General features: G+C 27.7%; 1 protein-coding gene across 2 annotated transcripts in view; it reads left to right on the top strand.

The window, feature by feature from the left end:
• Positions 1 to 12234, top strand: part of LOC123290497 (cAMP-dependent protein kinase catalytic subunit 3) — a 79571-nt gene that overhangs the window by 53593 nt on the left and 13744 nt on the right. For both annotated transcript variants that reach the window (XM_044870751.1, XM_044870827.1), the window contains one exon: positions 5380 to 5735. In XM_044870751.1, the coding sequence (XP_044726686.1) occupies positions 5380 to 5735 (356 nt within the window). The remainder of the gene's footprint in view (positions 1 to 5379; positions 5736 to 12234) is intronic.

Below are 12234 nucleotides of genomic sequence, written 5' to 3'. Positions count from 1 at the left end.
TTGGAAAAATTTATTATTTCAATTAGAAAATTTCATATGAAATTCCTTGCTTTTTAAAAGTTCGAAATTTTAACGTCTACGTAGATGTTTTGTAAATTACATTTGTCTTATACTGTAAAAAAAAAAGGACTAGTTGCACTGAATATGTTCTTGGTTCTAAAAAATATGCTCTCAACATGGTCGCAAGTAAATATTTTCATTTTCTAAATATTAAAATTACTTGTTTACATCTATTTATCAGTAAATTCGTGCTTCAAGTGTTTTTTGTCTTAATTAAAATTATTAAATTTGAGTATATTAAATTTTGTTTTAAACTATATGTGTCTTAATTCAAGTAATTCAATGTCTTAATTTCAAATTCACAACTACATTTTATAATAGAAAATATACCCTCGATACAAGTATAGAGTTGGTTTATTTTATGTTGGACCTTACAAACAAAGAGAATAAATAATATTACATATGTATATATTATATTCTCTTTGTTTGTAAGCTAGGTTCAACATAAAATAAACCAAGTCTATCTACATAATTACTCTTTATTATAGTGCTTCATTTTCTTAATTCAATGTATATTTCGATTACATTTTAATCGTAAATCTGTGTTCTTACGTACTTATTTATTTATTTATTTATTTATTTTTACATTATATTTATTTTAGAGTTCTAAAAACTCTTCGCCGACGTAAATAAATCATTGGTTGCTTCGAAAAAATATTAAAGGAAGTTGTTCACTTGATTGTAAGTGTCGAGTGTATAGATGTACATGCTGCCGTAAACTTTATTTGAAAGTAATTGGACCAAGTGAATGAAATTATTCAATCTAATACTTTTTTACTTGATTATAAATAAGTTCTACTATAATTGCTTTTTTCCTATTTTAAAGGAAGTTAATCGACTCTCCGACACTATAGATTTTAGTTCGATATTCAACAAATGGCATCTCTGTTTGTTCGATACTTTGAAAATTTCAAACTTAAAAGTGGTTGGCCTACGTATACTCCTCTTCGTTTAGTGTTATTTATATAAGATAAGAAGCAAAATAAAACAACAACGATCCGGGTCCATAACTTAGTAGTGTAGCTCCCTTAATACTCCTTTTGTCCAGTGTCTTGGGCTAACTAATAACTTCGCCTGAACTAATTTTTTAGCTTTAACGAAAAAAATAATTTTAGAAATTGTACGCGAGTGAAATAAGTTAATTTTTTTTTTTTTTGATCTAGGGCAATTATTTTTAAAGGACTTATACTTAAATATTATAAGCCATTCTGTAATATGAAATTTTACTATACGTATGCAATTAATTTTATTTATATACTTATTAATAAATAAATTTCATGCAATATAATTAACAAACCAGATGACAAACATGTAATAAATTAAGTAAATATTATTAAAAATAATTATAACATAAATTTTCATTGCCATCAGTAAGTATCAGTAAGTGTTGGATTAGTGTATGAAAAATGTAACATTTATAAATTGTAAAAAGAAGATATATTTTTCGCGTTATTAATTCTGGCTATGTTATACATATATTATATTTTTAGAGATAATAAAATTAATAATTATGTTTTTTACGCATTTAAAATTTTTTCTTGTGCATGAACGTATCATTCTCAAATTTCCTTATGAGCTTATAAAGAATATGTTTCTTATTTAATAATATAACTGATAATTTTTAGTTTATATAAAGTACTTTCAGCAATGATAATTCTACTTTATTGATTGCTTAACCTAATATGTAATTCAAAGGCGCTGTAACTACGTGCTCCATTTCTCGATACTCTATAATATACAGTGTGTCGCATTTAAGATGAAGGCACTCTCATATTTAAGTTATTTATAGGAATATCGATTTGATATTTTGCAATCATTCAGGGTGATAAATAAGTCACATTTATAAGATACTTAACCGAAACCAGAATTTTAAACTTGGCCTACTACAAATTGACAAATAGTGCCGATTCTTAATATTTTGCCTAGCGTCAGAGATGGTAAGAGATATCGAAAAAACTTTTAGAAAAAGTTACTTAGAATTTTTTTATATCCATATATAGATTTTCACGAGAAAATTCATATTTTTAATTTTTTCAATATTTTGATCTTTTTTCAAAATTATTGCAATTTTTACATTCCATAGCACACTAGTTATAAAATTTATTTTATTTTTTATCTCATAACTAGTGTGCTATGGAATGTAAAAACTGGACAAATTGATAATTTAATAGTGTTATATATTCAAATATTTCAATGAAACTAAAAACAAAATTAATGAAAAATTATAAAAAGATAAAGATAGGTAACAGGGTATAAAAAGATATTCTAAGCATCTATGGCCCTAAGAAAAATTCTAAAATCGGCCTTATTTGAAAATTTTTAGTAGAGTTTAAAGTTCAGATTTCGTTTAAGTTTCTTAAAAAAAGTGACCAATCACCCTATATGACTGTACAAAATTTTAAATCAATATTTCTATAATTAAGGAAAATATGAGGGTGTCTTCATCTTAAATGCCGCACACTGTATAATGGAAAGGGCAAATTTTATAATTTTTTTTTTTTTAGTAGACTTTTTTTGTGATTCAGTTTTAAAAATAACTGAATTAATTGAATCTATAACTGTTAAGCAAAGTGCGTTTTTAAGACATTACAACTTAGATTCCTCCAAAGTATTGATAGTATGAAGGACAGATGAAGAACACAAGTTTCCTTTCCTTTGTATTTGAAACAGTATGGTACTTCAGCTCTTTTTCGGCCGCCCGAAACTTGCTTTTCATTTCCTTTTCTTTTTTTTTAATATGAAAAATACATAAATAATTACAGTCACAGTCGAGACAACCGCGGCGAGTTTCAATTCTGTTGTGACGAAACAGAATTCAAAGAATAATTTCACATAAATAGTTTTTTATTTAAGAGATAACATCGTCATATACGCAAAAATTTTACCCAGCTGTAATGGAATCACCTTTTGGTGAATAGGGTGCGTCTTCCTGTTCCAACCTGGTATTCTTCTACTGTGTTACTAAAAAGGAAGGAGGAAATCTGCATTGACAAAACTTTAAAATGCGCTGATGTAGTTTCGCATCTCAATAATCATTGCTCCATAAAATACAAAATTTTAATCAAAAATCGAGTTAAATACTAAAAAAATTTATCTGAAGTACCATGTCATTAAATTTGTAAAATAATTATTGATTGATTTTGGAAAATTTTCACATAAATCACTAATGCAGGACAAAGACGTCTGTTTAAAAATAGTCAGGAAAGAAAACGTATACGATTAAGGGGCGTGAATAAAATTCAACGTGCAGGAAATGAATTATTAGGTATGTGACAAAAATGAAGTAAGCAAACATTAAATAAATTAATTACAGTTTACATTTGAAACTAGCCAAAAAAATATTTATATAATTTTATTTCATAAATCAATCAACTATCAATTTAAATAAACGGTAAATACAAACTTTTACGGTACCAAATAAATTGTATGCCAAATTTTCCACGTAGGTAAAATAGAAAATTTTCTAACATCGTGTTTAATGTCAAAATATAATTAATTGTAGTCATCAAAATAATTTGCATTCATAAAATAATAATGGTTCACAAAATTATTGTATCTAATTTACTGTCGGAAATTCTGCATATTTATCTACAAAGGACCCCGGACTCTTAACATTGGTTTTTGATTGGGCTTTTCGTTCAAATATTTTGGAATTCTAAATACAGGACGAGTGTCATTCTGATCAAAAGTCGACGAGATCCTTAAAATAACTCAAATCGAGTTTTGAATTTCTAATTGAATATGTGCAACTTCAAGTATATTCAAGAACAACATATATAAGGGTAAAACCAACGTCTCAAACCATTCATTAAAAGAAAAGGTCAAAACAAAGTTTTACTTTTTTCCTTCGAAATTATCCTTCAAAATGCATTGCCAAGTGGTTCCACTGAATGAAAAATCCTGAGCGTGGTGACGATGAGTTACTTTTGGTTCCGGTAAACGATCTCTCTGACCGCTTCAAACAGTTCATTGAAACGCCGTTGATAACGACATGTTGACGATCTTGCACGACCAATAATATTGTCAGGCTGTTGATATTTTCGATGATATGAACGTTGAGTTAACACAACCGAACGGTTAATTTCAATGTAATTTCTATTATCGATTTGTAAACGCGAAATAAAGATAATTTGATTGCGCTTATTTACGCTTACAAGGTTTGGAAGTTTTGATATATTTATTGAAAGTAGTTTTGAAAATATTGACAACTCATTACAGATATTCTCTGTTCTGTTAATATTTTACATTTTATAAAAAAGTAATTTTCTTTCGGTACAACAGACGAGTGGAGATCGACCCTATAATTAGGATTTTGTATTATTTTGGAGATAAAAGGAATACATAATTTAGAATCAATTTTTTTGTTTTTTAATCGAAAATTAATTAAAGTTATAATAATTGTCTGCTTCATGCTGTACTTCAAAAGGTTGAAATGATATTTGAATATTTATTTTGATGAACAAATATTGAAGTTTCAGCAAAAAAAGTTTTTTAATTACTTGCCAAAATTTTCATTTTTCTTGTTTTAAAAAAACTATTACCTATTTTTAAAAATAGAAAACGAAAGACCATTAAATTTTTAAACAGAAATGAGGTCATTGAAGGGGTCACCTGTTCGGCCCTCACAAAATGTACGTTCATAAAATTTTGAGTTATAGTTTTTTTTATTATACCTACATATTACATTTGAAATTAGACCATCACTATTTTAAACTATTAATTTTATAAAAGATTAGTTAAGTGCGAATATGTACTAATTTGAGGTTCCGTACGGATTTTCAAAGTGTGGATCATAGACAAACATTAATTAATTAAGGGTGGATATTAAGCACTTATTATAGAGAGCTACAACATCTCTAAAATGTCATTTAAAAAAAAAATCAATTTTTATAACCTTCTTTTTGAAACATATTTTGGTGTGCGCCTTCTTAAAAATATGTTCTCCAAAGAAATTTTTTGTTTACGGAATTATATAGTGTATATAAATAGACGCCCCGCATGTGCTAGGGTCCCAAATCAAAAGAGAAAAAGACAAGTTTATACGAGATAGGCGTCAAGTTTATTAACGAAGACTAAAAAAAGAAGAGAAAGGCAAATTTTTTTGAGAATCTGGCCGTACACAAAAGGCTGTTAAGTTATTTACGTACGAAAATAAAACTCGGCGCCGTAGTATAAATTAGATGAGAATAGTCATCCAATAAGTTTTGGGCGAAAGTGTTTTTATATACAGACAATGATAATCAGCTACAAAATGACTAAATTAATGCCTCAATGTGGTAATATTTGCCTAATTAATAAAATTGTCTTTTTTAATTTCAGACGATGGTTTTATCGTGATGACACATCAATCTACATGTTATTCGATTACGTCAGTGGTGGTGAATTATTCTCCTATTTACGTAATGCAGGACGATTTAGTAGTTCCACAGCAAATTTCTACAGTGCCGAAATTGTATCAGCATTAGAATATTTACATTCAAAAAGTATTGTTTATCGTGATTTAAAACCAGAGAATTTATTATTGGATGATGAAGGTCATTTAAAAATCACAGATTTTGGTTTCTCAAAAAAATTAACAGATCGTACATGGACTTTATGTGGTACACCTGAATATTTAGCACCAGAAATTATTCAATCCAAAGGTCATAACAAAGCTGTTGATTGGTGGGCATTAGGTACGGAAATTTTTTTTAAATATATTTTTTAATTAAATGTTTATTACAAAAGTTGTTTATTTTGTCAAATATTTCATAAGTATAGGTATTCTAAATTAGCTTAAGAATATGAACTATTTATTTAACCAGGATGCACAACGTGTGTCTTGGCCATAGAAATAATAACATAGAACCATGTGACCATCCAAACGGTTGATCGTTATTGAGAGAGACCTAAAAAAAGTACACGTATAGCTGTCTGCGTCTGTATTATATTATCTCTATGAAATACACAGGTATGCAAGTATACAATAATTCAAAATATAAATATAGCGCTTTGATAGGCTGCGACGCAAAGAGGGAAGACGGTTCCTTTTTTCGGACTATTTTTTAACGTTCAATAATTCACTTATTGCGTTTTCTATGCTTTTAAGCCTCTATGTTATACATCACCTGTTTGGTCTTGACACGTATACTCACAGACTTATAGGAACATATAACTTGCCGTGGCTAACCGGTAGGTAATATTGCAAGTATTATTGAGACCAGGTTCCCACGGTATAAGATATAACAAACTTTAAATTAGACTCATTAATCCACAGCAAGCAAACTAGCTTTGAGATTAAAACAACCAAGCGCAGCTGATAAATATTATTTGGAGCTCAGGTGCTAATTATGTTTAAACATCCGAAAAAAATATTTCCATATTAAGATAAAAATAAGCCTTTGGGAACATCTGTGCAAATAATTAAGAGCGTTTGTTCCTATCGACAAAGGTAAGACATGATTAGATTTCTTTCCAACATAAAAATATCGGCCGTAAACATGTTCTACAAAGTAGTTATATTGCCCATGTTATAAAATCAAATACGCCTTATAATTTAGGTATAAAAATAGAGTAATTGTTTTAGATTCAGTAGCCAAATTTATAAATTATAATCAAGGGTAATAAACTTCTTAATGATAAATAACTTTACTAAAGTCTAATCATTTGTCTATCTGTTTACTTTGTATGTTGACCTACTAAACACTTGTTAATATTTTTAACAAAACACAAACAAACAATACTAAAATAAAATGATACTTACGCATACGTAGTTATAAGTTGAGCTTCGTAAGATCTTAAGGTAGTTTGGCCATAAACCCACTTTTCTTAAGAATTTGACGAAATTCATGTTAAGTGTTAATTTAATCTAATTGTATTTAATTTAGCAAAAAAAAAAAACAAAAACTTTTAAAAAACAAGGGAAAACAATCAATTGACTGAGTTAATTGTTGAAATACCATGTATAGACAGTGTTGATTAGAAAATCGTTTGTTTTTGTACGCCATTTTAGTAAATAAAGATAGCCACTCTTACACACCAATTAAAAGCAGTATCTTTCTTCTCATTTCTTCAGTGAACATATTATTTGCTATAAACAAACACATAATACACAGTAAATGTAGATATACTATACTTAATAAAATATACATACATACTATATGTATAATACCTTATTTGTCTCTCAAGAGTAAACAGTGATGTTTACGAAAAAATATTTCAAAGAAAAGTTGTTTATTGTTTTATTGGGAACATTTTTTACATTTAAACTTTTGTTCTATCTCTAACGGTTTACTTGGGTCTGTAGGACCCAAGGCCAAATTGACCTATGTTGCTCATTTACGTACTCGACCTCCCTTTTTACATCTTAAGCTAGCTGTAAAAATTTCAGCCTAATATATTTTTTCGTTATTGAGCTTTCGTGTTGTCTTTACACAATTGGGATTAAACTTAGTATATCTTGATATATTTCATATATACATGGTATAAAAACGCGTCTAAGTATTATGTACTTTTACAATGTATAATGGTCATACTACCTTGCTGAATTCTGAAACAAACTTACATACTATCACAAATACAAAATTTTAAAAAGATTCAAAACAAATATATTTGTATTCAAAATTTATAATCATTTTTAATACATTGGTTTGGGGACTGTGATATCACACATTAATAAAATAGAATAAATATAATATAATTATAGGGAAAGTATATTAACTGACACACTGATCTAGACAAATTCTAATAGAATTCTAGACATGCTAGAATTTCAACCTCCTGGAAAATCCGAAAAACGCCCCCACAATTACGTTTTTCTGTTGTATGCGTGCTATAAAAATGGGATTTTCACCACTCAACCCGAAATAGAGTTAAATTAACCGGATACTTCGAAAACTTTCATTCCCACATCGTAACCTCCCGGAAAATCGGAACTTTCCTCCAATTACGTTTATTAGTTCTATTACTTTTTGGTAAGTTTTCTTACAATTACATGTTATTTTTCGTGACGCAGAGCGAAGGCCTAAAGGCCTGAGTCTCTCAATTAAATCAGCTTTCAAAAACAAAAATTGTAAAAAATACAAAATGGTTATTCCGAATCAACTAGCTTGTTACTTTATTATCGGTAAAACAATCGAAATTAAATGAAATAACTATGGTGGAATTGATAAATGTATTCAGTTTTATACCAATATCTGCGCTTTCACTTTAATTTTGACTCATCTAAGAAGTTTTTTGTAGAGATCTTCGCAAATGATATGATAGAATTCTGGCTCATTTTTCGGGCTCAATCACTAGATCCGGGCGCTCTAGGCAGTCGCCTAGACTTTCTCTATGGTTGTTGCCCTTTATCGTGGGTAGGTACGGTTGCACTTATCGAACTATTAGAACTGAAAAAATTTTGAAGACACCAATAAACCATTCGTTAACTATACAACTTGTAAACAAATGATAAATCTAAGATTAATTATGTATCTCTACCTCATTTTGACCTACTAAACATATTCATATTTTTCAAAACAATGCACAGCAAACAATTTAAAATAATGATACTTATATACGCATTTATGAAGTAGTTAGTCGCATGATTGACACCCTCCGGCGATCCGTCCTCGTCTTTGTAAAGTTTCTGTTGACATTAAATATTGTACATAAACATTGTAAGTACAGTTGTACACTCTTCATATTAGTGAAGAGAAAGTGGTTTTTAAAGTAAGATGTTGTTTTTATATAAAAATTATACATGATTATGTCTGGTGTCATGTTCTTAGTTTAAATAAATCATATTTTGAAACGTCATAAATTACCACCTTGAACTTGAGAGATAAACATATATTTCCGGTTTTTTAATTACGTTAATAACTTTGTATAATAATGATGATTATACTTTTTAATAATTATGCTTATTGTTTTAAATTCAGCAATTTTGTTTATTGTTTGTTCATGTTTACATGATCTCAGATCGTTTAATGTTTTTCTGTTTAAAAAAAGATGGAATATTTAAAGTGAGACGTCATATTAGGAAATTTTATATTGTTTATCAAATCACAATGTGAACAAATGTAAACAAACGGGTTTCCAAAAAAACTACTGTATAGTCAATTTTAGAAAATTTATTCGATTTTTTTTCAAATGTAATGAAGTTTATCTTAACATTAAAACGATTAAAATGTAAACTTGATCTTAACATGAAAACAATCTTAACATTTTTATTTTAAAATTTTTCCGGTTAGGTTGCAGTAATTTTTTTAAAACTGCCTAGCATATCTACGTACTACAAGTTCCTGAATTATGGGTAAATGTCCTGTTTAGAGTAAAATAAAAGTCATTCCAAATTTCCTTACATTTGGATAATAATTTCTTGAGTAAACCTCTTACGTGTGAGTAGGAATGTCGTTTAAAAATTAAAACAAGAGTATTCACAAAAAGTTGAAAATTTTTTTCTTCTTTTGAAAATCTTACAGTTTGTGAATTTCTTACCTTTTACTGTTTATTTGTAGTAAATCTATCTATATTAGTCGTTGATTTTTGTTGTAATCTTAGAAACTTACTCTTCTCATATAAGTGAAATTAACAAAATTTGAAAAACTCATTGTAAAACAGCAAACTTGTAACTATATTATAAGAGAAGATGAACTACCTAGAACCAAAATTACATTTATATGTATTTAAAGCCAAGCAATAAAGTATTTTTATGGAAATTCTCATTGATTATAGCACTGTTGTTATTCTCAGCACTATGCATTTTTTTGATATTTTATATATTTAACAACTGTCGATAAAAGCGTGCGAATAATCATAAAAGATGTGTGAGCCATGGTAGAAGAACAGAGACATAGAATTAATGCGATCGAAACATTAAAAATTCTACACATTTCTCTTACGTGCATCCACTATTATGAAGTAACAGTTTCAAATTGAATGTTGTTATTAATCGTTTAGTAAAATTTCATCGGCGTAAATTTTAACGCACGTATGCCTACACATTATATACAATTTATTATGTCACTTTACATTTTACGTCCGCAAAATAGCTTATACGATACTATGACCTGAATAAGCCTGAGAAGTCCTCAACAAATATACAAATTGAATAAAATGCGAAATAAGTATATATAATCCAATTCTGATAGATATGCTGATTTTATTCAATTTTATAACAAAAAGATATGGTTATTGTATTGACACGCGCTTCCACTATTATGAATTCTAATGTGGTACCTAACTAAGAAAAATACATATGTTTAAAAGGTTGAACTGCTTCTTATCAAACATTGAAGCTAAGGATACCCTGAGTTAGTAATACACGTTGTATGACATCTCAAAACATGGGCACAAATTGGAAAACAAAATTTTTAATGCAAGAAGTTTGTGAAAACGCATGTACATTAAGAAGAAAACTTATAATTTTTTCAATCTCAACAAATTTATAATAATGAAGTTTTAATAAACCAAGGAAATATATTTTCAAAACTAGTTCAGTGTTATAACTTTAAAAAAAAAAAAGAATTATATTTTATATGTGTAAAAAAAAAAAAAATTTTTAATTGTATCAAAGGTCATTTTTGATTCTTATTCAATTGACGTCTGTAATTTTTATTTTATTTTATTTTTTCAAATAGATTATCGTTTTTTAAAAATAACGTGTAGCAATCTATTTATAAACTTTTGATATGTAAATAATCATCGTTAATCATTACAAGTCTTGATTGATGTGTGTAGTGGCTCGATGAATATATATTGAAAAAAAAAATTATTTCAATTAATTTGTTTACAAAAGATACTCCAAGGAAAACTGATTTTTTGCGTTTTACGAAAATACTATGTAGTTCTTTTAATATTTTAAATTGATGATTTCAGATACACTGTCTTAAATCATAATATATTTTCAAATGTGGCGAACGAAACCAACAGGAGGGATTCTTATAATAATATCAATTTAAGAACTTCCTGATTTATGGACCATCTTATTTCGTTTACTGAATCTTTATAAAGTATTAGATATTATTTTTTGCATTAACTTTAAGGCCTGAATTGGTAATTCATTTTATTGAACGATTAGAAGGATAACATCACGTTATGAAATTCTTGTCGGATCATACAGACATCTCAACGAAGTCGATATCAAATAATGTAAATATATAATATCATATCTCTATATCTCTATATACACGTATATATGACTCTCTGTCGTGAGTATCTTGTATAATACAGTATGTCCCAGAATTCCTTAGCCACCCTTTAATAAAGTTTTTTTTCCAAGTGAAGTCAGATACAGAAAAATGTTACAAGCAAAAGTGACCAACCATTATTAAGTTTTTTCTACGCCTCTGTAAATTTTTATCATATTCTAACAATCTTTGAATGCGCTTAACCATCTAATAACCGTAAGTCTAGTCGCACTTCCCAATACTAACCTAAAACTGATGCTATATTTTAAGGAAGTTCCCTCGGCAATAATAGAAAAAATAAATTAGTAGATTTTGTTTTATACAATAATACATTTCGTTAACTATAACATACTAAAAATCAGAGCATTATCTACTAATTTATTTTTTTCTATTACTGGCGAGTCACCCTCCTTAAAGAATGCTAATAGTAGATGATCAAAATAAAAATATTAAAATATAAAAATTGAATAAATAAAAAATTTTCTCTGTATATTTTTACAACATTTCCGAAAAAAACAATAATAATTAAAACAACGTCATCAAGTGATTGATAGGTAATTAAAATATGTTTATTTTCTAAATATACTTTTAGTACGATATGATAATTAATAAAAGCGGATGTGTAACTATTATCGATATGTGTCTGTTGTGTTTATGTATGTTGAAAGGGCTTGTTTTAGTATTGATATATAATTTTCGAATATATCAACAATTTGATTGTATATATACCTAAAAATAGTTATGTTATAGAAGCAAATTATAATTTACCTTAATTGTAACTTTACAATATGTATCAGTCATTTCAGATATAAAATTAAAATGAAGAATGGGGTGGAACATTGAAGTGTGTGATTTTGGAAATACTCTCAAAAAATATCGTCATTTTTTCCAAATTATGTTTTTACCATGTTAAACAAAGTCATTCAAAAAATTTTAAGTAATGAAGAAACTCAATAGTTTTTCTAGTAAATTTAGTTAATTTAATAAATGCATAGTTTAATTACTTATATACATATATGGCTTT

Source organism: Chrysoperla carnea, chromosome 1 (genome assembly GCF_905475395.1).
Source record: "Chrysoperla carnea chromosome 1, inChrCarn1.1, whole genome shotgun sequence".
NCBI classification, from domain to species: Eukaryota; Metazoa; Arthropoda; class Insecta; order Neuroptera; family Chrysopidae; genus Chrysoperla; species Chrysoperla carnea.
Note: the sequence above shows the minus strand (reverse complement) of the source record. Positions and strands in the feature narration are given on the sequence as shown.